Raw genomic sequence first — 27,435 nt, forward strand, 5'->3', positions numbered from 1 at the left:
TACTTGTTAAAAAAAGTACGAGAAAAGCCTTCCATAATGGAGAAGGGAGGAGGAATGGAGGGGGTGGGAGACAAGAACAGAACACAAAAAAACACCTTTTCTAAAGATTGTTCAAGGCAAAAGGGACATGTCATGTTAAACAGTAGTCAATAGCTGTATACAACCAGTAAACAAATTCAGCTCTATGAAAAAAGAACTACATCACCATTTAGTGGTTGCAATTTAGATTATTCTAGCGTGTAATACTTTAATTGTATAAAACAAAGCTGATGTCACAAACACAAAAGAACTTCTTGCAAAGCAAGCACCACAAGTAATTTTTATGCTGCCACTGATGGCTGACAAGTGATGAGCACTTTGTTCAAATTTATATACTTATGCATCTAAGGCAACAGGTGGCTTATAAAAAGAAAACACTGAGAGCTTTTTAACTCTTCCTTATCAAAATTTTTATAATAGGTTTTATCATAATGACTAAACAATCTCTACAAATAAAAGCTCAACACACTAACTACAAAGATGAACTATGGCTCAGGGAAAATTATCCATTATTTTTATAAAAGCAGAAACTGAGGTAAGGTTCTGGATCCCATTGACTTGAGCTCTGCCTACACTCACAATGTTTTGTAATTGCACAAAGCACTCAGTATTTAAACAGTACCTTGTGATATATAAATTAAATCAATTTAAGACAAGAAGTTTTATGTTTTCTTGCTGACTGTCTTTTCTATGTCCATCTCAAACAATAGCTGAATATTGTAGCACAGCTGGAAAGAAATTTTTACTTCCAGGTCTTTAAACCGAGTGATGTGTTTCAGTTGTTGCTTGATGTAGTTTTGAGCCAAGAGCGGCATTACAGAAACACTTTTTTTTTTTTTCTAAATACTGCACAGTCCAATGAACAGTTTTGTTTTCTTTAAGCACACAGATTCATAAAAAAATAATTAAAACGTCTACACTACATAGAATGCAGGATAATACTTCACACTTGCATTTAAGTGCAAAAGGCTTCCAGGCAAAATAAAAGACACAGATAATTCAGATTTTTTTTTTTTTTTAAAAAAAAAAAGGAACTTAGAATGGTATTGACTGATTTAGTTACATTTTAAAAAATTGGAAGATAAGTTGAGAAGGCAAAAATGCAATAAGCATACCAAAACAATCTTTATATTCTGCCTTGTAATTAAACTATGAAATAACCATCTGCTTATGATTAGAACATTTTAGTGTTTACTATTTTGGATAGATTAAATGCACATACCAAGTCTAATAAGACTTTTTCCTCTGCATGGCAATTTTACCATACCATCCCTAACAATTAAAAAATATGACACATCAATATTTTTATCTTGTACACTACGTATATATATACACACACACAATTTCTATGGTGATGTTCACTGGATTAATCTTTCTGCTTTATGACACTTCAGAGCAGTGCAGAGCAGCTCAACCTGAGTCTTAGACTGCCTATCTTTCAGATTCCCTCTGCTTCTTTCCATATTTTCTCTGAAAGCATGCAATCCCTCTCAGGTAGCCTACATTCTTGTAGCCATACATTTTCCCCTTTTTGCAACTCTCACACACTTGACTTCCCATTCCTACTGCTATTTAGTTTTGAGACATCAATTTTCACATCAAATTACCAAAGCTTGGTGCATAAAAATATTCAATAAGCCTCAAGGAACTGTTATCTCAGTAACAGCTATCTCAGTAAGTACTGAAATGCAAACCTATGCTCAAACATATTTTAAAAGTTTAACTAGTAAAGTGAGCTTGAGGTACGGAAGCTTATCTGCCATCATCATTATTGGGAGAAAAACCTGTACGAAGGGGCAGAGGGGAGGGAGAACAGGAAGAAGGTAGAGAGGAGGAAGGAAGAAGGGGTGTTGTTTGATTTTATAAAGAAAGCCTTTTAAACTAACTTTACCAGAAAAGAAATTAATCATGTAATGCTTGAATACTCAAAAAATTAATTCCATATCTAAGGATAAACACTGAGGTTCTGAAGAATCTCATTGCTGTTGTATCCAACAACAGATGAAGCCCCACTTTAACTGCAAAACTCAAAATAAGAACTGAAAGTAGCATTTCTGATGTAGTCCACAAGAACAAACGGCTGGGTTGATAACTAATGCATTTTGTTAATTGACTCCAAGCACTGAGGCTTCAAGATGTCATTTGAGGCTAGAGACCCCTTGGCATCAGAATTAAAACAACAGCTTTCAAAGCATCTCTAGCAACTACTGTGGACATAAACATACAGCATTTAAATCCAGCCCAATGCTAATTTTGTTCTTCCAGGTAAGATTTCAGGATAAAAATACATCCTGAAATAAACTACAAAACAGCTGGGAGAAACCTGAGAGTAGCAAATGCAAGTGACAACTTCCAAACAGAAAAAAAACGCAGACCATCAGAATTTCTACTGAGATGCCATTGATAACCAATTAATAAATGATCTCCTGTAAACCCAAGCAGAAAAGTAAAACTTCATCCTTGGCCAATGTGAAGCTGGGCTTCATCAGGATGGAAGAGAAGTTTTGGAAAGCATACTAGAAAAATACCAACTATCTTTGTTGAAGGATCACCAAAAGAACTCAGCAGATTTCCACATCAATACTTTATCATTACAACAGCAGTACAAAGGCACATCTGCAACCAAACCCTGCATCTCACTAACATCTCCAGCATACGTAACAGTCATCAAAAAGTCAGTTTTCCTCAGACTCCAGTGGACAACATGCAAGGTTTGAAAGAAAACATCTCTAAGCCTTGCAGACTTGGAAGAAAAAAAAAATCAAATTAAAAAAAGGATGCAATTTGCATCACATATTTCCTATGGCTGCCTTTTTACAAACATTTTTTAACTTACCGTATCAGCTTAATGCTCCCTCAGCTAGAAGAGCACAACTGTTTGCTGGATTACATGTTAAATCTGATTAGAGAAATGACCTATTTTTAAAATAACTCAGCAAGAAGAATATACTTATTTCTAAAAACCAAAAGCCCTTTTACTACATGGTTCTACAATCAGTTCCAACAGCACAGGAGAAAGTGGCAGCATATAGATGAGAAAAGGTGTTGGGAGTACGGAGCTGCTTCAGCTATGAGAAGACATCCAGCGTACAAGTTAGGCACAAAGTATGACTTGGGAAGGGGCAGACACCTGTTTTTCTAGAACTGGCATTTTGGTCATTGTGGAAACCAAGACTGCTCCAATAAATAGCAATTGTGAAAGAAAACTGAACCAAAGGTTTTTCTGTCAGTTTATTAAACAGTCTTGTAGACTGAAAAAGGTTGCATCTGAATTGGATTACTGAACAGAGCTTTTGCTTGGGTGTGACTCCTAAAGCAGTTCCTTTGGTACAGGCAGATACACTCTTTGGCTTTCTAACATGCAGTAACTGCCGCCAGCGACTTTTAAGCAGTTGTGGGACTATGGGCAAAGAAAAAGGATGCACTGTAAACTAACACCCCAAGGATCTCAGACAGATTTGCTTGAAGCACACAAAAAAGGAATTACATTTTAATTAAGTCTCAGAATTACATATATTAACTAAGCTAGGAGCCTTGTTTAGTTTGTCTAGGATAAGTAACTTATAGCCAGAATAAGAAACCCAGAGCCAGCTTCCTCCTGGTATTCATTTGCAGTATTTGCTCCACTGTTCAGCAGACAGCAGTATCACATACATACATCACGGAAATACCAATACAAGAAACCCAGATGATTAGGGAGAATTTAATTCATACATTTTGAGGGACATAAGACCTAGCAGAGCCTAAAGTGTATTCAAAATAACTTGCAAGCATAAAGCTTACTATAAATGTAAGTACAATGAACATACGTGCAATGATGTGTGCACATTTGTTTTAGGAATATGAATTGAGCACAAGCCCATGACATGGCAAAGTTCTTTTTAATAAAATAAAATAAGCCAGCACAAAAGAGCACTCACAGTGCTCACCACTGCTCTTCACAAGGGCTTCAAGTATATTTTATCCCTTCTTCAACTAGATTACTGTCCAGATTTTTTACTTAAAATTCTTAGACGTTAGTTCCTATTTAAAGAGAGGAAGAGAAAAACCTTCAGAGTAATTTGGTCTCTTGCCTCAAGGCACTAAAAGCTATACTACTTATACCTCTAGCAGGAGCCAAAGCGTTGGTTCCCCTCACCTGGAGGCCACCACTCCCACACATGATGCACCACAATCACTTTTGCGAGTGCTCCTTGTTTATTTTAATATGAAGTCACCTAATTTCACATCAGCGTCACATCAGCAGCAATAATTAAATCAGCTCATTTGATATTGACACTCTCGCATACACACTTGCCATACTCAACGCAATGAGGGACAGCAATGAGGGACAATGATGAAGACCCCTGAGCGCCAACAGTTAACTCCTACTGCTGTTTCCAAACCCAACACAGGTCTATGCCCTCAGCTGTGTTAGGAAGCCTGGCCATCTATGTATAAATTAGGAAACAGAGAAGTGCTTCTAAGAGCTTATTTCTAAGTTTTCATCAAAACTCTGCATTAAAAAAAAGAAACAACAAAAACCCAACAACAAAAAAAAACAACTAACTCCCTGTCTTTTTTGAGGTATGCACTTTTGAGAAAGCAACTTTCTGAAAGGGAAGCTATAGTATTCTCAGTCTACAGAACATTCACCTTTCTGATGCAGTCACTGCAGCTAATAAAACTGATGCTGACAAACAGTCAACCACTTATCTTTTTCTGCTCCCAAATTCTTGCAAGGAATTGTTGATTTTACCTTTTCTGAGGTGGCCTTCCTCCAACCAAAGGAAAACAGGCTGTCACATTTCATATTACAACCAGAAAAAAAAAAAACCCTGCAGAATTTTTCCCTTCAAGCTTTCAAGAAAGTCCATGGCACAGCAAAGAATAAATTACTTATAAAGTATTAAACTATCACTGTCTTAAAGCCAGGATACCCTACACCATCAGTAAAGACACCCACTCAAACAGGTAAACATGTTTCAGAAATAGTCACCTGAACATCCTCTATCACATAATGATAATTTCTTTAAAGTATTACAGAGAAAAATTTAAGTCTCATCTGTGTTGCCTTAACAGCAATTATATACTGCCACATGACACACAGAACTATAATAAAAATAGTTGTAGGTCAAATAATAGCAATGACTTAGTAAAGATAACCTGCCTAGTCTTTATTCTCAGGGGAGGGGGGGTTTACTGGTCAAGTACTTTATGACTCACACTACAGTATATTAGAAATTTTCTATGTATTCTTTAGAATCGAGAGATTGCCCTCGTAGCTCAGTAGGCAGCTCTCCTGTTTCAGGCCTACGAGGTCATAGCTTTAAGTCCCTGCTGAGGAAACTTAACAAGTCCCGTCTATAAATAGAATGGTATTAGATGCTGCCTCTCTAGCCAGGGTGGTGGCCTTTAGACAAGAAATTTTTATGTTTTCATCTGTTCTGATAAGAAGAAGAAATTGGACAGAGAGAGGCACAGGATATTAAGCTAAAGATGAATGGCAAAGTGGGCTCCAAAATCCATTGTAACTTCAATTAGCATGAGACTTACAATTCCACCATTATCAAACTACAATAAAGGCTAAAGAAGAATGCAAGAACAATAATTTTCCTTCTCAATGAGCATAAGTAGTTAACTAAAATTACAGACTTTACAATATTTGAGACTGAAAAGAAATCTCCTAGGTACTGTACAATCAAAAGTTGACTTGTGACATCAAGAGGCAACCTCAATGTAAAACAAACTTCGGAGTTTTTGATTAGTAACAAAAACATTTGAACATTCACAGCTCTCATCTTATTCTTTCTGAAGAAGTAAAGTATATCCTTGAGAGACACTTATTTAATTACCAAGGATTAAAATGATACCACTCTGCAATGTATAAATTTTTGCTCCTCATACCCATATATTTGGGGAGCCTTATTCAGCACTCAGAAAATCAATTACTTGTGACAAATTTAAGAATAAAGCCTATTTAAACCCTTATCTGAGTTTATTTGTGCTTTAAACTGTAGTTACCTGGCCTTGGAGGAATATGGATTAAAGCTCAGGTATCACTTTCACTCAGCCTGGCCATGTAATTTACTGTTCAATAAAGACAAAGGCTAACTCACGAGAGTGCTGACAATTTTCCAGCACCTTTCCACAATCTATGCCCACGAAAACAAATTCACTCCTCTGTGGGAGACAAAGCTGCAAACAGCATACTGCAAAGAGTTTTGAGGTACAAACCCGTAAGTTTTGTTCATATATGCACACCAAAAGGAAAGAAACACCAGCAATAAAACAGGAGATGAGGGTGATTTTACAATGTGACTTCGTAGATCTCAGAGACACTAACATCATGCTCAAGTAAGAACGACAGGTGTTGCAAAATTCTTCTGCAGTAGTTTGGCTTAGGAGGTTATTGCCCTTCCTGTATTAATCTTATTTGCCTAAGTGAAAAATCTGATCAGTTAGAAGTTCTCAAAATTAAGCAAGTTGATCCTGCACTGGCACTGATCTATTGAACAGGATGTGGGTATACAAAATGTCTCCCTCTTGCAGGTTTAGGTTTAGTGGTAACACTAGTTGAAGCTGCATGTCAGAAGATTAATAAGAATCCCATCCTGGTCCTTTAATTCCACTACCAACATTTTGGTCAATAACATACTACTATTCAAAACACACATGAGGTTCTTTTCTGCTCTTCAGATGCTTCTACAAAGCAGACTACATCAACAGACAACTGCTTTGCAGCAGCTGCCTTCATCCTAGGGCCTCTTCCCATATCACTGTATTGAAGAGTAGGCACATGAGAAAGATAACAGCCATTGTACCACACAATGGGATGCCTGGACTCACCCCTAATCTACTCCCAATTTCACTCACATCCACTGTCTCTGCTGCTGGATGCTGCACGAACGCTTACTCTAATCCTATGTGGTTATTTCTCAGGAAGCTTCTTTGAGCAAACGTCTGTATGAACATTTCTTCTCTCTACCAACACATTTTTCTGAGCAAAAATACTGCTGTGCTTCCACCCTTGGATCCAGAGGGAAAAATCCAACAGCACTAGACAACACTAGCTCTCCAAGATGACTTAAGGCTAGTACGTGACACTGATGATGACTGCATGTGTTTCCCTGCAACAAATCTTTTGTCAAGGCAGTACTTCTTAAAAAATGGTCTTGCCTCTTCCAATTGTTTTTTGCTGGGCATTTTGTGAGAGATTTTTCTGCCTCAAACTGACTTCTGTGCCCAGAAGAAACAAAATGCTTTACTCAAATGTGCGTCCTTTTGGCGGCTTCACATTATTTAAAACAAGAATGAAGACTTCTATACATATAGAATTCATCTGTTTTCAGAACACATTCCTCAGCCTTGTTCAGTGTACCACATTCTGTGTCGTAATATCAACAGGGTTGCAAAGGCCTGATTAGATTCAGCTAGTGGTCATTACACGTGCATTCTGTTTCTGCTTGCAGGTACAAAACTGCTGTAAGGAGGAGAGGAGAAATCTCTTCTGCTTGTACCATCTACATGAACAAAAGGTCTGAAATAAAGCTAAGCAACCTCTGAAAAATCCTCCCCTCCTGCAACGAAAGCATTTTATTTTTATATGAGGAAAAACTAATAAAAAGTAAACTTGTATACATCTCTGGGGATACCTTTATTAGCCTCCCTTCCCTTTCAAGGTGGTGGGCTTAGTATCTGAATGCTGAGAGGTAAAATTCAAAGACAGGTAACACATGGCCCACTCCTGGGGTGGTGGGGTTTTTTTGTGACCTGATACTCTGAAATTGCAACATACAATGCAAAATAGTCTTGCTAATAAAAAATATTTCAGTTTTGGTGACGATTTTGCTGAAAGGGGTAGAGAAATGCCATTTTCACAACTTTGTGATCAAAAAAATCTCCTATGCAAAGCCCTACCCAGAATCAAAACACTTCACAATATTCTAGAGAAAAAAAACAAACAACACCCCCCCCACCAAGTATTAGTTAATACAATAAAATGTTTCACACAGCTGCAACAGCCACTTTAATTTGAAAGCTTCCACAATTTTTAGTTTTAATATGGAGAAGTCACTGAAAGCTAATTCAAAGTTTAGCTGAACTGTGAGCTACTCCAAATATTTTATTAATCATTAATTTAGTTACTCTAACAACAAACAAGAAGGAAGATAAAATCTCAATAAGAACTATTATCTACTCAATGGCATACAGAACTACATCTTGATTGTGTAACACTAACAAGTTTAATATGTGCAAACTACTTTTAAACTTTGGTAGCTTAGCAATGAAAGGTTTGTATTTGTAAACGAGGAACCCTAACTTTTTTCTTTCTTAACAGGTGGCAATTATGTTTAGTAATATAAAACAAAAGCAAAGCATCTACAAAAAATTGAACCAAAATACGTTGAAGACAAAGTTTTGTAAGACAGCTACATTTACATCATTTCAAGGTGAATTTTGACACATTATAAAGATGAAAAAACAGCTTCAGATATTAGAAGTGACACAGAAGAGCTACAGCTGCATAAACAGAGCCACTACGATTCCCAATGCACAGAATACACATGCTGAAGGGATGAGATGCGACTCGTACTTTGTTCACTGAAATGCTAGTGCAGTGGAGTGTGGCTAAGTGATATCATCAGATGCCTCCTCTCTCTAGCAGTCAGCTTCCAGGAGCAGCAATCAGCAGGTATGATTTCTTCTTAGAGAACATGGGGAAAAAAAAAAAATGCATCGCACCTCAAGTATATAAAAGCTATAGAATGATTAGCATCTTTATACAGAAAATACACACATTTTTATAGAAAGTCAAAAAATGAAGTCAGAACAGAGGATGCATCTTATTCAGTTCAATAACTTTGTTATCACCACTTTGATTTTTACAGGCAAATCAAAGCACTGGCAGTATTACTGAGTTCACAATAACCCTCATGATGATAAAAAATAAAGCCAAGTCAACTTGATTTTAAATGCTGAGCAAAAATCAGTACAAATACTGTCAAACTCAGTTTTGATTAGTGTTGATCTCAAACATCACTCAGCTCATGTGATTCATATCTATCCAAGTTTTAAATAATGGCAAATTGGTTTAGAAGTTACCTAAAACCCTGAAGGAGGCAGAACCAGGGGGTGTACTAAACATTTCAAGTTATAGCAGACATAAAACTGGACTAAAAGCAATTAAAGCTTTTTAGGAACCAATTCACATTGGTCACACCAGTCATTTCTGTAAGACTGCGGGAGATGTCTACCTTCATGGTTCTTTCACTCTTGTCACAAAGAACAACATTTCACAGATTATCAGTTACCAAATTCTCCCCTCCTGCCCCTAAAAGGCAGCTACAGGTCCTCTGCTGTGTAGTCAGAGCACTTCCAGACAGAGGAGCAAAACAGGAGCTCCCCACCCCTACCTGTCTGCAATCCCTCAGCATCGTGTCACCACAGGCGGCTCGCACGTTCCTCTGCAGGACTGGAAGACCAGGCGATGGCATGCAGGCGAGCTCTCAAGTTCTTCCACAAAAGCCAATGTTGCCTGCCCTACTTCAAAGATTGGGCATCGAACCCTAAGTTTTTTTATTTATTAAAAAGGTGCATTTGACAGCAAAGTACTTTTACAGACAAATTTCCTTCCAATTTCTGTAACTTTGAAGAGAAAGACTGGATTTCATTAAAGAAACTAAAAATAAGAGAAAAATGTGGAACATATTTTCTAGAAAACTAGGACTGCAGGATATCACTGGGAAGAGAAACTCAAAAACACGAGCTCTGGATGTTTAACATCCAGCACATTCAAAAACTCAGAGCTGTAGCAGGGACTAAATACTGACATCTACCATTTTCTTCACCGAAGCATTATTTAAGAGTAATGTGTAAATTTACACTTGTAACAAGGTTGCCATTTTTAGTCCACCATACAAAGAAAGTAATTTTCTACAAGTACTTGTGATTGATCTGCCATAAAAGTTGAAAGGTGGTTAAAGCCATGCAACTTGGGAAGAAACACTATTGCAATCTTCAAACAGCCTGCCTTCTGCCACCACAAAAACATTGCTGCCTCAGTTAAAACCGTAATATACCTGAAACATGGAAAATAGAACTGTCAGAAATATTTCAAATTAAACAGTGAAACTTGGAAGATTAACAAAACTGTAACTACTTTAAAGCATGTGTCAGGTTACTATGGTACCAATGCTGTAGACGCCACTATCCAGGACAGAAAACAGTTTTAAAATTAAATTCCCCATTCACTCAGCCAATAAGTAAGCAAGTATATCTGTTTGAGGCTTTCATAATTGGATTCAGCCAAAAATAAAATATGCTCCTACCCCTAAGAAACTGGGATAACCTCTGAAATATTTTTTAAAGTGTATTGAGATCAAATGGTTTATTTTAAATATCAGTAATTAATTTTCAATTTGTGCACTTTAACAGAAAAAATCTATAGGAAGTATCAAAACCCAAGAATGTATTGCTCTATTCTGTATAGGAAAACTTTGTTTGCTGAGCTAAGAGAATCTGCTTCATACTGTTACTAATCATGTACAAAACTACAGTGGTGCTCAACACAAACTTACCTCTCCTTTTACTTGACCTATTACCCTACCACGCGCTGTTCTCACACAGGTTGCTGTTTCTTTAGATATATTAAAATATACCGTAGACATAAAAACAATGTTTTCATTGACTTAATGAACACTGTGTCTCCCAGGGAAAGTAATAGTCTATCTAGGATATGGAAACTTGAAGGCTGAAAATCCATAACCATTTCAAGGTGAGGGTACTTTCCTTTTTTAAAGGAAGTAAGGAAAGTAGAGAATTAGCTAGACAGAAATAAATCTCATCTCTCCTCAGCTTTATGCCATGCAAGAAACAATCTAGGTAAACACCACACAGAACTTCCACAGTTCCAACAGAAATGTAATCATAATTACTTTGAGAGTACTACAGCTGCAGCTCACCTATGCGCCCTGTGGTGGATAAACTGACAGGCAACAACCTTCTTAAAAGAACCATCTCATAACACAAAGAGGTAACAACAGTGAATTCTATCATGGCAGCTAAAAAAAAGACAAACCTTTTGTCCTAAAGAAAACAGTTCAACAGATTCTCAATGAAGAAAGAAAACAGGATCAAAACCTTTAGCCTAGGATAAAATACCTTCAGTGAGATTCCCAAAGTTTGGCTCATTGTACTCAATAAGAGCTCTACATTCCTAGCTAGCCACTTCCTTGCCTATCATTACCTTAAGTAATAGAACTTGAGTGAGTTAATTCTCAAACTGCTTTTTGCAAAAATATCAACTGAACCAAGCTAAGTCAAAGCCTAACAAGCCTTTCTTCAATATACTCAGGCACACAGACCTTTAAGTCTACAGCACAAACCCCACAATGACCTGCTTCTGATTTTCTGCCTGGCATCCAGAAATAAGAAAAGACCAATTCTCCAAAGGGCTCTGCTTCACATGCTAGCCATTAACAAGGGCAGCAGTAGTACATACTACAACAGCATAAAGACAGGGAGCAACTGTTTCAGTGCTGAAAGGTGAAAATTTGTTCCAGAACAACTCAAAACTTAGTAAAAGCAAACACTAAATTTTTCATGTTTGAAAAAGCATGGTCCCCAGATCACTTCCTAGCGCATCTCTTCTTAAGAAGATTTTATCATTCTCATCTTCTTTTCATCTTCAGCAACACCTCCTTTCCAGCTTACTGGCATGCAAAGCCTCACCTTCCAGTTCACTGCCTATTCCCCTTTAATAGGAGCAACCTGTCTGAGTTCCTTTTAAGTCAGCTTCTACGGGACTGCAGAGATTCAGTGCCTACCTGCCAGGCTGAAAACTGATGGCCAGTCTCAGGGCACTGGTTCTTAAAGAGACACAGTCCATTAAGAACGTGGACCAAACCCTGGTAAAGGGCAACAAAGAAGCTTCATCCTCTCAGGATCTGGAAAGTTTAAGGATTTACAAAAACAGTTTAGGTAGCTTCTATAATCTGATAGAAACCATGCAAACTCCAGGTATGCCACAGACTCATAAAAAGGGATTTTTAGATTGGAAATAATTTTGACAGGTGGGTGGGTATAAAAACATTACAGCATATAAAAAAGGTTTATACATTCTTATATTATAAGTTGGCATGGTATGTTGAAAACTTCAGTGGGTTACAGGTTTTAACTAGAGTTTGTGCTGTGTAACCAATAGATTTTTAAGTTTTAGAGGGCTATTACTAGCTTTTAGTGCCAAATCTTCATTTTTATAGTAGTGTGGGGAAAGGAAAGTAGAACTAGTATGCAATTTGCAGGGGGAAAAAAAAGTAGTTTTACATCTCTCAAGTACAAAATTTTGCATTAGCTTTTTATTATTACTATTATCCCCAAGTAATACTTTGAAAGATCTTTGTATTTATTGGGCAATCAACACACAGAATTTCTACTTCAGTTCATCGCTAGCTTGCATTCTAGCTAAAACATCTAGCAAGAGTAGCATAAGAGGCAGGGTTAAGATTTTAAAAAGAAAAAGGAAAAAGTGCTATTTAAAAAGTAATTCCATTATCTTTTTTGCTCCCAAAGAAGAAAAACAGCAACAATCACTTCACAAACATTTCAGAATCCTTGAAAGAAACTGAAACATATAACAAGTAAATGCAAGACTAGATTAGAAGAAATAGATGTTAATACAAAGTAAGTATCCAAATGGTTTAAAAACCCACAACAATAGTTTCATTCCTCTTTCAATCCCCAAAGAAAAATACAAATGATGTTAACGCTTATAATAGCTACCTGAAACAAATGCTTAGGATTATTCAACATATAGATTAAAAAGCATCTTCTTCCACTGGCTATTATATCAACCTGTTCCTTAACAAGCATTTATGATACAAGTATCAAAACAGAGCAAGTATAAAGAGTTTATCACTTGTTCTCAGTTGACACCAGGCAAAACAGTAATTATAATCCCAAGATAGCAATGGATTTGGGGAAACTGATCCCCACTTTTCTCTAGGGATACCGTAGCAATGGTTCTTGCAGAGTTACAAATATTTAATATACGATGTATTAGTACAACCCTCATATATCAAACTAGTTCCTAAAATGATGCACAAGTTCAAAAGACTTACTTCACTCTACCCAGTAAGGATCTGGCATCACCTTTTCAAAATGTCTTAGTTTTAAATACTTATCAACTGCTTAGCTACAATCAATAGCCCATAGTTTTCTATTCTACTGAAAGTATGCGTCAATCAACTTTAACAGAAAATAGTAGTACTAGATATAAAATATAAACGGGGCCAAGTTTTCAAAGGACAAGTAATGCTCCACACATGCACAGTTATAGATGGTTTCTACGCACTAAAAGACCTTAGAAAAGGCCAACGTTGCCAAAAGCATGTCCTGTTTTTCAACAGTATAAGCCTAAGAACGTAATACCTTTCCCCACAAAGTTTGTCTCACTTGATTGAAAACATAATACCAGCACTCTGCACCAAATCAGTGTCTAGGTATTCTCGATGCATAATAAATTGCATTTGACTGAGGTAGCATACTTACCTATTCACCAAGCATGCAGACTGTAGAGGCACATCAGTTCAATGCTCTTTATAAATATGCTTCAAAAAACATGCTCATGGGAACAGGGGTTCTAAGCCTGTAAATGAGTACTATATGATAGTAACATTCCATGCCTTTGGGCTTTGTTTTAGAAACACCCTGCCCACTAAAAAATTTTTGCTCCAATCACCAAATAAAAAGTATTTTTATTTTATTTTGTTCTATTGTTTCATCAATCACTGTATAATAATGGCCAAAAGACAGCAACAAAGGCGTCCAGTTTCCTCAAATCTGCACAAGCATTATTAAGCTCAATCTTTTCAGACCAGAAGCCTTTTTCAACACTCAAAGTGTATTGCAAACCAACATACACCTTCAACAAGCTTTTAAGTATCCAGTTAGTAAGTGCTGTTAATAGGCCAGTTCTGTATTGTGGCAATAGGTGATGAAAGAGAATTAAAGACCTTGGTCTAACTGATAAATGTTCAGAATTCACAGAGATTGGGGGGGGTGAGTGGGGGATGTCAAGACTCAATATAAGTCGCACAGAAATCAGGAAAAGGAAAGAAGTGAGGCTTGCCCTGTGAGGAACAGAATCCCAGAGTCTGCTACTAACTCCATATTTTCATTTTCTACTTCCATTTCAGCCTTTTATCATCACATTCCATTCCTCCTCCTTTAGAAAACTGAACAAATCAACTGCCATGCACTGCTGGCAAAAGAAAACAACAAGCCATTACTGCAGACTTCCAAAAACCCACTTCCTTTTTAAGTCTTCAACACGATGCTAATGAAGAAAGACATACCCTTTATATAGCAGAGGATGGGGATTTTCTTGGTTGGAAAAACCCAAAACCCGATGACTTCGAATTGAATGGCAAAAGTTAAAATTGTAATGGATATTTGCTCCACAGTTCTTAGAGTACAACAATGCTGTCCTTAAGCTACAGAGAGAACATTTAAATAAGTTTACATACGCATCAGATGAAAGATCCCATCACAGGCGTTAATATGAGACAAGAAGGAATTTCCTAAGCCTTGGCCAGTGTGGGCTCCTTTCACAAGGCCAGCAATATCCACCACATTCAGAAAGGCTGGAATTTTGCTGAAATATAAAAGTTAAGTTTCATTACTGAAGCATATTAGCCAAAACTTTCAGCACAGAAATAAATTCAGAACATGAAAATCTGACATTTCTTTTTTCTAGAACAAGTTATACATGAAGTAGCTTTCTTCCTTATTTAATGTGCAATATATAAAAGACAAGATTCCCCCCTTCCACGTGAAACATCAACCATTCTTTAATTTCTCTGTCATTATTCATGTAAAATGAAGTAAACTAGTTTCTAAGTGTGGAATCATACTGACAACTGTACGAATAATCAACCAGGCCTGGAACACTGAGGCATGAAGTCAGTCATCTGTAATGAGCAGTTTTGATAGTACCAAAGGGATAAGACACATAAATGGCCATTGCACTCTGCTATCACACAACTCTAAGATTACCATTTAGTTCAGTAAGTTAAGCAACTTTCTCAGAAGACAAGGGCATTTTTTTAATACAGTGGTGATTAAAACTAGCAGTGATCAGAGTTATGCAAACAATTTGAAAGAAAGCAGAAAACAAGTTAAGACGAAGCTGGCATTATAATGTAAACAGCTGTGATGTTTTCCACCATAGTTAACAGCAATGGGTTAGCAGACTTGTCTACATGAGATTTTATAGAGCAACAACAAAGTGGTCATGAAGTTCAAATTAGTTTACAAAAAATGGAAAAAAAAGCTTTAGAGCTATGGGAAATTCATATGGCAATTTATAAACTGCAAGCCTTTTATCCTGTGCAGATTCTCAAGTTGTTTTAAAATGAGCAAATAACTTAATGGGCATTAATCTTTTTGAGGTATATTCTAAACCAAATTACTTCTCAAAATCCAGCTGAATCAGGAAAAAACCCTAAAACTTTGTGATAAGGTGTTGACTAAAAGCACCTTCATATGGTCTATGCAAATGACAACACCATCATAAACAGCGGCAGAGACAGGACCACACTGAAATTCTGCAAATTCCTCACTTGCAAAAGACAAGAAACCGCACACCATAGTCATCAAGATCTCAAACTTGATGGCTTCAAAATAAATAAGTGGAACACTACTTAATTTCCATTAAACACTTTAAATTATCACCATTATATTTCATTAGCACTATGCTAAGATTAATACAACAGTTCACTATTTTACTGACAGTGAGTATAATGGAAAACACCCGTATCCATAGCTTTAATAACAACTATGAGAAGGGTGTGACTTATGCTATGAAGTCTGCATGAGCGTACAGTGCCAATTTGTAAAGCAGTGAAAAACTTTTATGGTGAGAGTTCTTCAATACAGATTCAAATCTAAAGATATAAATTCTGTGGTCTAGCTTAAGAAGTCCAAAGACTGACCATTGCCATGCTGCTCACAGACAGAAGCAACCACGTAGGTGTGAATAAGTGCTAGGGATGACCTAGCCAGTGACCTCCTAGTCAACCCTATACAGAAACCTTCTCTGAACAGTGTTATACTTTTGAAGTCTTTATTGTCCACAGCTCAAACTGGGCTTTAATTACTGTGACAGCTTGCTGATAAATATATTTGGTTTTTCAAATATTGAAATATTTGACAGCATGACTGCTGTCAAATCTGTAACAGCAGAAAACTCCATTAGCATCAGAAAACCACCCTTCTCTTCTTATCCTGATGCCTGGTATGGCAGCTGTGGCCCATACAGAAAAAGCTGTAGTTATGGAAATCGTTGTCTCTGCTCAGAGCAACAAGCTTAGGTAGAACACCTCAAGTTTCCAACTGGTTTTTTTTTTTTAGTGCTATCCACTTCCATTTGACTGCAAATAACACAACACATAGTTTAATATTAGCAGATGCGCTGCCTCACTTGAAATGAACTTCCTAATTTGGGAAGAGATGATCCATCAGAGTCCACCCTAGCATGCAACATCAATATTTCTGGAAATGTGGTGACCTAAAAGCAAAAGATCTTATCCTGGTTTTGGTTTCGATCTTCCTCTAACACTTCCCAAGAAAAAAGACTTATTTCAAGTAAACCAATTTCATAATACAAGATCTGGACAAAATCTTTTTCTTTACCAAGGTGAAGTTCAAAGTATCACAAAACCTGTCAGGTGTAATAAATTAGGAACTTAATGACATTTCATGTCATTATACCTTTGTGATGTGCTTAGAAACAAGCATGAATAGAACACAATACCCAGAAGGGTAAACTTAAAAAAAAACCACTAGAAAATACTTACAACATAGCATGAGTTACTTAAATTCAGGTACACAATGTGTTGACTTTTAGCTTTAAACTTCACTAGGCCCATGAAAAGAAGGGCCCATCCTTGGGAAGACAGATGTCGTGTACTGCAAGTTAATGCTGTTGAATGCAGTAGAACGAACATAAATAAGTACATTCTGAAATAAACAAACTTTAAAAATGTCACATTTTTGTCTCACTGTGGTTTTCTTAGCAAACTAGCTTTTTTTTTTTAACTACCAGTACACAAACTCAAACAGAAACAGCAAATCCTTAAGTTTAACACACTACCAAGAGTAATGCACATTCTGAAGACAGAAACCAGTAACTATTAATGCATTAACCCAATAACTCCTTTTGCCTGACAGAACCACAGAGCTAATACATACTTCAGAAGAAACAGCAATTATAATTCCTTGCTTTTTGACACGTAACTTAAGTCAACAGCAAGGTAGAAAAATGCCACTCTTTAAAGCACTTCTCCATTGTCATTTTGAACTGTGTTTTAAGAAAAACAAAGGTGGTGTTAGAAATGTTCTCCTTCTATGCTCCCCCTATCATTCTGGTAGGATTAACTTCCTGGCCAGCCATCAGAAGAATTCACACTTTCACTACAAAGATGCCACATTAGAGCAAGACAGATACCTTCATATGCAGATGGACCACTCTATCACCAGAATCAACCTCATTTGCTAGACAATGGAAAGAAAACCCCAGCACATTTCACAGTTGACTAATACAAGCAAGAGACCTTTGAAGACCAGTATCCGGGTTTCCAGGATGTTTTCTCACCTTCACCTTGGGTACCACAAAGCGAACATTCCAAGCAAAATAAAACCATCCCCATTCTTGGCAGCCCTTTTCCTAAGCCTAAATCTCTGTTTCACCATAGAAAGATGAATACAGAGAAAAGCAGAAAAAGGCACAAACTAGTCACACTTGCCTATGCTCTGAAGGACAAAGAGTAAACATTATGAAACTAAATAAACAGAAAACACTGCAAAGAATGGGGGAAAAGTACCATATATCTCAAGTGTGTTTTAGTTCTTTTAAATGTAGAAGACTTAACTGGATTGTTCTCTTTTTTTCCCCCTCCCCTAAACAGATTAATTTCCATTTCTTAAGATTCGTTAGTCAACATTAGCATAATGTCACTGAGTCTCAAATGATCATCAGGAACAGGTGGCATCAACTGATCATTTGTACAAATCAGTGCAACACCAATCTACCATAAAGCATGTCACAGGAATTTATAATATGAAACAGATTACTAAATCCAGAAGTACCTTTATATTTTAAGCACAGGTATAATCCTTGAGCAAGGATCTTTTACCTCACTTAGAGATACAGCAACAGGGGTTTTGTGTTAGCATACTACACTGTATGAGGTACTGTGCAACAAAGCACAAGACTCGCTGGGCCAAAGTACGTACAGTTTTGTGGTCCAGTGGTTAGGATATTTATTCAGGAATAAGAGACTTACGCATCCATAGGGTTATGCATTTTGCAGGGGAGGAGGCCTATTTCTCACCAACTTTGTTTCAAACTTCTGTGCAAAACAGTTATTTAAACAGGCAAGAGGAGTTTCTTTACCTGACCTGTTTGTTCACTACAGTAGTACTGAACAGTACAATGTAACCAGTTACCTTTTTTCTTTTAAAATGCACATACATACGGTATCTGCAATTTGTTGTGCATATATTTTTATTCCAAAATTTGACAGGAAGAGGCATACATTTATTTCTCGAGTTTCCACAAGTAATTGTTTAGTTGAGAAACCTTACCGGTGGCATATACCTGAAGCTTTGACTTAGATTGAAACATCATAACCAAAATACTGTTTCTCTCCCTGGGTTTTCATTCTTCTAGGTTTCCACAATCTCTCTTCTCCAATGAAAACAATACCCCAATAATTTCTCTGCAGCATTTACTACTGTTTACTGAAACCTCACATCCACCAGGGGACCCCAGAAAGCCACATGACAGCTTCAACTAAGTTCAAAATGCAGCAATTTTCCAGTAAGCCTCACTGATAATTCTCATAACACTCACTTTTTATTCATTTCTTGAATAGTTCAAGAAATTTCTCTAAACTCAAACTCTACCTAATCCTAGGTCCCACATACCAAAAAGGCCAGATTCTTCAGTATTAGGGTAAAATGTCCAGCTCCCCTTTTCTCTTTGGTAAAGCCAAATGTGCTACTCATCTCCTGGTTCCAGCACAGGCTCTTCTGCCTTTAAAAGCTGTTATTTGATGTCTGTTAGAAAAGGGAAACTCTTCTCCCTTCCCAAAAATTCATATAACTTAAGTAGGAGTCATCCGTTAAGAGTTCACAAATGACCTGAAGTAGAAGTAGCAACATAGAAGAACATGTATATTTTGACAACTTCTTAGAAACCCATTCAACTCTCAGTCTGTCCTCACTCGTATTTTTGGCTCATTTCCAAACAGAAAATAACAGTTCAGTCCCCCCCTCTTCCAGGAGACTGTACTCCCTATTACAGTTTCTGCAGTCAACCTTGCAAGCAGTTTTGACCAATGTAAGCAAAATACCTCACAGGGTAATTAAAGGAATCTGCTTCTGAAGAACTAGGTACTGCAGATGAACTCTGGTCATTTCTATGCAAGAACAATTTCATTAATAGCTTTTTATCCATGGTACTGACAAACAAGACTTGAACCTAATAGCACATGAACCAGAAGTGAAAAATCTGGTAATTAAATTTCATTTACATGAATTATAAAAAGGTAAAAGATTCAGTGTGGATTAAGACACATACTCAGTGTCCTGTGTATATCAAATGCCTGCATGCTCAAACTGTTCAGTGAGTTATTACACCAACAAAATACAACTAATTAAACTTTGCCTTCTCCCACCAGGCAGAAAAGATGGCTCAAGTCACCACTACTTAAGGTCTTTCATTCACTGCTGGCAAATGCAATTTGTTCATTTGCAATGCTAGAACAAACATCACAGCCAAGTTGATTTACACAGGCTCAGAACTAACTGAAGAGCAGGCAAACTCAGTAACACCAAAGGAAGAAGCACATTAACAACAGGATATACTTGCCAACTTTCAGTTGTTTTCTGTAAAAAATGGGATTCTCTTATAGATGCTGATATGCCAGAGTTACATCCAGATAAGTTATTCATGTTTCACTCTGGAATTACAGGTGGTTTTCATTTATATAAATGCTCTTTTTAAACCTAGAGTAAGTCCCACATGATGTCATTCAAAAAGTCCCACTGCTGATCTGGTTTCTAAGTAGTACCTTCCACCAACTGATTACAAAATTTTGACTTCAAAACTTTATTAAGTATCTGAGTATGCTACCCTATAATAAGTTCAAGAGAACTTTTATTTCATATTACACAGGACTTTCACAACCTAGACAACAATGGAAGTTACTCAGATTTAGTTCAGTAACCATCACTTGAGCACTAAAGATCTGAATGCATGAATTTTAACAATCTACCATGCAACAGAACAAACCAAAGCAATTTGCTGACAAAAAGGACATAGATCCTGAAATACATTGGACAGTGCTAGAGCTGAAGAGGGGTAGTTGCACTTTACATATCATCCTCCTGCGAGATAACCAGGATTGCTTTAAAATTTAAGTTTGAAAAGGACATCCAAGATAGATTAAAAACAGTCTATGTTAAATAGAAATGTTTGTGGTTGCAATAAGCTGTGTGTTTTGTGAACACATATGTGGAAGACAATGCACCTGCTTACAGGTACAAACAAACAAGGAATTAAATGAACACCGGTAACTTGAGAAAGGATGAACCGAACTACTTACATTTTACTCATTCCTGCTTATAATCTCATTTGATTTTAACCAGAGGAGGAAGCAGAAACATAGACTTTAAAAATCACTTTTTTAATTAATATTTTCACACAGGTTGATTACTATCAGCCAATACAGTCCTTCAGTTTTAATTATCTACACTTAAAACATAGCTTAGGCTTACATTGCTTCTACCTGAGTATTTCTTTTAGTTAATCATATAGTTTAAAGTAAAGAAGAAAGAATGCAAATAATTGCAGTGAGGAGATTATTTGGGGCACAAAATAAAAAAAAAAGAGGAAATAGCAAATAGCAGTTTCTTCCACCCCCTCACTCAAAATCATTTTGAGGCTTGAATCAAATGTCACCACTGAGACACAACTCCTGGTCAAGCACAGTACACTACAGCTGTGGTAGTAGGCAGGACCGTACAGGCTAAGCCTGGTGGGTATATATACTCAGAGACTTTCAAGATATTTGTGAGTTATGACACAAATCACCTGTCCAAATGACATCAGTTTGACATACATTAAAAAATATTTTTAGGCTTAATGTGATTAAGCAGCACCTTAATAAAATTTAGAACAAAAAAATGCACAAGAATAGCTTTATTAAAGCTTTTATTAAGTTACTAAAATTTCTTTAGATGCGCTACACACACAGTTCTTTTGTGTAGGAAACCCATCACTTCTAAACACAAAATGTCCCATTAAAATATTAACCACAGTTAACAGATCAACTGTTTCTGGCTTCCAAGTCTCAATTTTCAAGGCAGGAGCTACCTGCTGAGATGAAGAACATCTCTTTTTCCATTTTAGAATTAGCAGATCTCATCCTCTGCTACCTGCTTCAGATTCATAGATTGGGGGGGAAAATACACCTTTCTTCTTTAGTTCCTGCTGAAGTGAATCAGTCCAAAGAAAGTATTCTCTTTCCAATTACTAAACTGGAACTAATTCAATCATTAGTCTGTCAAACCTTGCCTGAAAGTACCCGTGCTGGGGGAACGGGGTAGGAGGACAACAAAATAAAAAGCCAACAGTCTTTCCTTTCTGAAAAAGCTACATGCTGCACAATGTAACAAATATGAGTTTTCACTGAATGCTGTATAAAATTTGAAGCAAACATATAAGTAGTTTAAATACATAAATTGTTAGTAACAATATAAACTAAGACCTTAAAGTAACAAGCATTCAGAATTATTTTTAATATATTAAGGTCTCTTTTTTTCAATATCCACAATTTCATTCACACCAGAAAGCAAGTAATAGGTAACATTAAAGCTCAAGGAAATTTGCTCATCTAATTAATTCGGTAGCGACACAGCAGTTTTTACTGGAAATTCTTGGAGCCCACCTTCTGTGTACAGTCTATATCACTGAACTTATTTATTGTAAACAGTCATATACATCATCCACCGCTGCAGAAAGAAAAAAAGCACAGGTTATAAGTTCTGGAGGTGTACCTTAATCTATTAAGTACAGATTTACCTTCACATAATAGTCTCTAAATTGTTGCCTACATTTACAAACATTACATTTCCAATTAAGTGATACCAGTTAGCTTTCAGCATGGGCTAGCAAGTAACTGCACACCAGTCCCATCCCGGCTGATGCTTTCTTCTTTTGGAGACAGGACCAGATCTTCAAGGAACAAACGGTACCTGAAGAGCTGAACTCTTCCTCCAATGGCAGAACAGCCATAAACCCATACTAGCAATATTCTTGGCAATAGAGTCCATCTCTCTGTAGCAGCAGCAATCTCAGCTCAGTGTGACAGACAGCAACTGCCAGCCCAGCCCAGTCCTGTTCTTCCCTTCCCTTGCTCAGAGCAGGCATCAAGGCAAGATCACTTTGGCCTGTCATACATTATTTTAGTTAAGACAAAGTCCTTTTTTTTTTTTCCCCACCTCCAAACAATGACTGCACTTATGTGATGACTAAGTGTAGCATGAGGGAAATAAAAACCTGAATGCTTTAGATTTTAAAAGACAAAATCTTGAGGCTAGACAAGAGTCTAATTTAAAGAGAACTCACTGTTTATAAAACATTCTGCGTGCACAGATTGATTACGCCTACTAATCCAAACAAGTAGAAAATTAACAAAGAACTTACTACATAAAGATGAAGAACAAAATCAAGACTATACAAGAGAAATTAAGGAATTTAAATTACAATTCAGTTGTATATCTTCATGACCATAGCAGCCTTTTCCTGACTTAGTCTCAGACGAGCACAAACAGCTCAAAGAGAATTACTTTGGTCTACTGTGCTACTGAATTATCACTAATTATCACTGCTTTATTACCGTTATAGTGAAATATTAAAATTGTACAAGCAGCATAAGTGAACTCAGGAGCTATAAATACCCACTAATCCCCACATCCATTGATTTTAAGTAACAGATACTCTCTTAAAGTCAAAAGACCATTCAAATGAAAGCTGACTTACTATTTATATCCAGCTTATTATCCAATTCAGTATATTTACTGAATACAGATTCAGTAATCTGAATACAGAATCTGTATTCAGTAAATATACTATTTTCATTAATATTTAAGGGTGGTTTTTTTCCAGAGAGAGAGTTTGCGAGTTGGAGAACACGCATACAGGTATTTACAATCTTAGCACTCCTTGTAAGGCTAGATTGCCAAAGGCAGCATGAGGGGAGAGATAATAACCTCTTTGTCACTTCATCTATTAATTTAGAAGTAGCCAGTCATAGCTAAGTCAGAAGACAAAGAGATTATTGATGTGGCCAAAGTAGCAATAACACTACAATTTAGAACAAATTTGTCAATAAAACTTACAAGCCACACCATTATCTCTGCACAATCAACAGTCAGAAAGTTTTGTCTCAAATTCAGCAGAGTTTTGTTTTATGATCCATACAGTAACAAGTACACTTAATACTCACTTGAGCAGGAAAAACAAGATAACATATTACAACAATGTGCCTAAACAAACAGCTCCATATTAATGCATTTTTCAGTATTTAAAAAGTGTACAGGAATTGCAGCCGGAAGCAACTTGTTTGGACCTGAAAATTAAGTTAACAAATGGATCTTTGATCGGTGACTAATCAATCTTTTTTAATAGTGGGTGTGATCTGGCTCTAAAACTGAGGCCCAAGTGTTCAACAAAAGAACAGACATGCATGCTAATTCGCTCTATGATTTACGTACACTCACTTTATTCAAGATATCTCTGCCAGTAATTGCAAACTGAAATTAACAAGTCACAAGTGTCTTCTTAAGTTTCTGTTTTCTGAAAGCACCTTAAGTTTTGCTGTTCAAGCAAAAAATCTAGTTCCCACACTGAACATATAGAACGGATTATGGAAACAGTCAATAGCAAAAACCATTGATGTGACAAAATTAATACACTCCTAGAATAAGGAAGCAATTAGAAGAGACATATTGTAGAAATATCCCTGAATATACCAGGTAACAAGTAGCAGAGCCTATAAAAAGGAGAGGAAGAGTCAGGGGAAAAAAGGCTGCCCATAAAGCTTACTGTCAAAAGACTAAGGACACAGGTATGTTCATAGATACTTGTTTGGCTACCTACACCATATACAATATTCTGAATGATACAAAATACAGGGTGGAAATTTTACAAATGAGCAACCTCATGACACATTAGGTATGTTCACTACTGTTCATTTTCCAAATCTCTTCAGAAGATCCTCCAAGTCACCTGGGAGTCACTACTTTCAAAGACAGGAACACCAAGCACCAAATGGTGCTGAGCAATGACTAGCAGCTCCTAGATTTCTCATTCTCATATTCTCATACCACAAAGGTCATACTGGCGGGGGAGGAGTATAATCCAGGTACATATATAATTTCACATTCTAAAACAGATGTCAGTAAAAACTTAAAGACATTATAGTTGCATTAAACTTCTATGAAAACTTTGGGTTCAGTAATACTATTTCAGTTGCTCAACTGAAGAACAATATTAAGAATTTGAGTTACCTTGGAGGTTTGTGATACTGGCATAGGAAGTCAAATCTGTCATCTGGCACAGGTACTCGACTCTCATTTGGATCAATAGTACAGAAAGGAAAATTTTCTGCCGCTGCTTGACTCTTTGTTAACACATTGAAAAATGTTGATTTCCTACAAACAAAATACACATGTTCTTAAGAAATTCAAATTAGAACCATTTAAAAGGGCTGGAGAGAAACACATCTTAGTCCAACCCAAAAGCAATACTGAACTTTCCCTTTATTTCAACAAGAGTGACCATTGCCCTGATTCTAGTACAAGACACTTTCAAATATGCATACGGAGTGTCCCATTGAAACCCGATGATATTTACCTCTCGTCCCTGCCCTTGAAAATTCCCCTAGGTGACTGTATTGCACATAGGAGTTAGCAAAGAAATTTTAAGTGAAAAGCAAAGCACAGCTCTACTGGCCACTACACATTTTCCTCAAGCACAAAGTGAGAAACCAATGAGGATGCTTGAAACTTACTCTGAGTGAACTAGTGCCAAGACTCACCAGCTCTTTCCACAACTGTATTGTTTCTTCAGATTTATTTACGTATTAACACAATTTCAGTATCTAAGCAATAAAAGTCAACAATCAAAAGAGAAAAAAAGGGGCATAGAAAGCAAACCACATCTGTTAATCAATTACAAGTAATCTTTTGTGCATACAAAGATACAGTTCTACCTTACCAAACATTTTTCATCCTTGTTAAATATTAATGGAAAAAAACCTGCAAGTGGTATCAGGGAAAAAAAGAACATTTTCGCTTAAACCAAGTAGCAGATTATTTTGTTATTTGGCATTTATTAAAGAAGCAATAACTCAAGAATTGCTCAAGATAAAATTCTTAATCAACTCCTGAATCTTCTACCATAAATATTCTGGGTTTGGTTGGTTGGGTTTTTTTTATTTTCAAATAACTTCTCATCCACTGGAAAAAAAAAAAATCTGAAAGCTGCCCTGCATACAGCCAAGATGCCCAAAAGTCAGTCACAATTTTCTTTTAAAGTTACATCATAACATAACTGCAAATGCTATTATTCCCCACTGACATGTTATACAATGTTACAGCTAATTATATCCTTTCTGGTGTGCAACTTACCTACAGCCTGAAAAATAAAATAAATGATAACCAAAAGACAAGAAAGCAGTACTTATGGCTCTGAGACACACTCAAAGACTTTTCCTCTAATTTTTTAAAGATTTAACATTTGAGAATGCTGAGAACTTCTTTCAGTAAATAAGATACACGAATTAACACCAATAGTTTCATACAGATATTCTCCAGGTAATTCATCATCCTTGTTAAGTAAGTGACTTAAGTGTACTTCCTTTGAGGAATTGTAGTTCCTTTGAGCCATAACAACTACAGATGAGAAACATGACAGGGAACAACAATTCATCTTCCATCGTCTCTCCCAAACTGTAACTTACACAACTTTTTTCATTACAAACTCTGAAGAAGTTTCAAGAATGGAAGCCCTCTTCATTGCTAATGATACTTACGGTATCACTAACCCCTGCCTGTGCACATCATCCTCTCCAAAAAAATAAAATATAAAAGGAATTTGTATGCATGTGCATTTGCATAAAAACATGCGTTACACATACACAACAGTGGAAGTAAGAAAATGCAAAAGACGTAGTATTTTTTAAAACTCAGCAATTTCTAAGACTTTTTTTTTCTTTTAATTCTTCACTATTATCTTGTCCAGACTTGTATACACCAGCCTCATGCTACCTGAGCATTTTACATCGCTCCACCTGTAAGTAGTTCAAGCTTAAGATGTAAGTCTATCACTGAGCAAAAAGACTTATATTGTACCCCTCGGCTCGTACACGCACCTATAGACATCTATCTTCACCCAGAAGCTGTGTCAGGTGACTCTACCTGGAACAGAAGCAAACTCAGGAGAGCGGGGAGCCCCAGCCTACCGGGCGGTCTAACCCTGCTCCTCCGCCCCGCCGCCGGCCCCCAGCCCCGCGCTCCCCTGACCACCTACCCAACGTTTGGCAGCCCGACGATCCCGATCTTCAGGGACGTCCCAAACCTTCCGATGATCGGGTGCGATTTAACCCCGTCGCCTCCCTTTTTCGGGGGCATCTGAAAGCACAGAGCACGGCACGCTGAAGGCCCCGCGAGAGACGCACCGGGCAGAGCGCGGCGGCCGAGCCGAGGCCTCCGCCTCGAAAAGGCCGAGGAGAAACACCCGCCCCCGCCCCGCGCTGCCAGCCGGAGGCGCGGCAGCTCCCAGGCCCCGGCAGCCCCTCAGTCCGGCCCCGGCGGCTCCCCCGCCGCACTCCCCCCTCAGCCCGGCCCGGCGGAGCGACGTGAGGCCCGGGGTGGGGAGAGAGCGGGCGGGCTGGGCTGGGCTCAGCTCGGCTCGGCTCGGCTCGGCTCACCTCAGCTCAGCTCAGCTGGCGGAGCCGAGCTGCGCGGCCCCCGCCTGAGAGGAAGAAGCGTGAGCGGCCGCGCACGCGGACACGCCGGCGGAACAGGCGGGGCCGAGGCCGCCCATTGGTCGGGAGCGGCGCGAGGGGAAAGGGCGCCGCGGGAGGGCGGCGCTGGCCAGGCGCCCTCCCTTCCTCCTTCCCTCCCTCCTCCCCTCAGCTCCTCCAGAGCCGTTCCTGCTCCATCCGTACTCCTAACGCGAGGTCTAGCGCTGGCGGCCTCGCAGGTCGTCGTTACAGAAAGTGAATAAGCGTTATTCACGTACATTGCAATCGAATGTAACTGCATTCACTTTATCCATAACAA

General features: G+C 37.6%; 1 protein-coding gene across 2 annotated transcripts in view; it reads right to left on the bottom strand.

The window, feature by feature from the left end:
* Positions 1 to 27,158, bottom strand: part of OLA1 (Obg like ATPase 1) — a 103,134-nt gene extending 75,976 nt beyond the window's left edge. The window contains exons 1-4 of one of the 2 annotated variants that reach the window (XM_072874583.1): positions 27,086 to 27,158; positions 26,681 to 26,781; positions 24,658 to 24,801; positions 14,547 to 14,674 (exon numbers count right to left, since the gene is read on the bottom strand). In XM_072874583.1, coding sequence (XP_072730684.1) covers positions 14,547 to 14,674; positions 24,658 to 24,801; positions 26,681 to 26,781 — 373 coding nt within the window. In that variant the 5' untranslated portion in view covers positions 27,086 to 27,158. Of the gene's footprint in view, positions 1 to 14,546; positions 14,675 to 24,657; positions 24,802 to 26,680; positions 26,782 to 27,085 lie in introns of those variants that run through there. The other variant, XM_072874584.1, reaches the window with a different exon arrangement.
* Positions 27,159 to 27,435: the final 277 nt, after the last annotated feature.

This window comes from Ciconia boyciana, chromosome 10 (genome assembly GCF_034638445.1).
Source record: "Ciconia boyciana chromosome 10, ASM3463844v1, whole genome shotgun sequence".
In the NCBI taxonomy this organism is placed as follows: Eukaryota; Metazoa; Chordata; class Aves; order Ciconiiformes; family Ciconiidae; genus Ciconia; species Ciconia boyciana.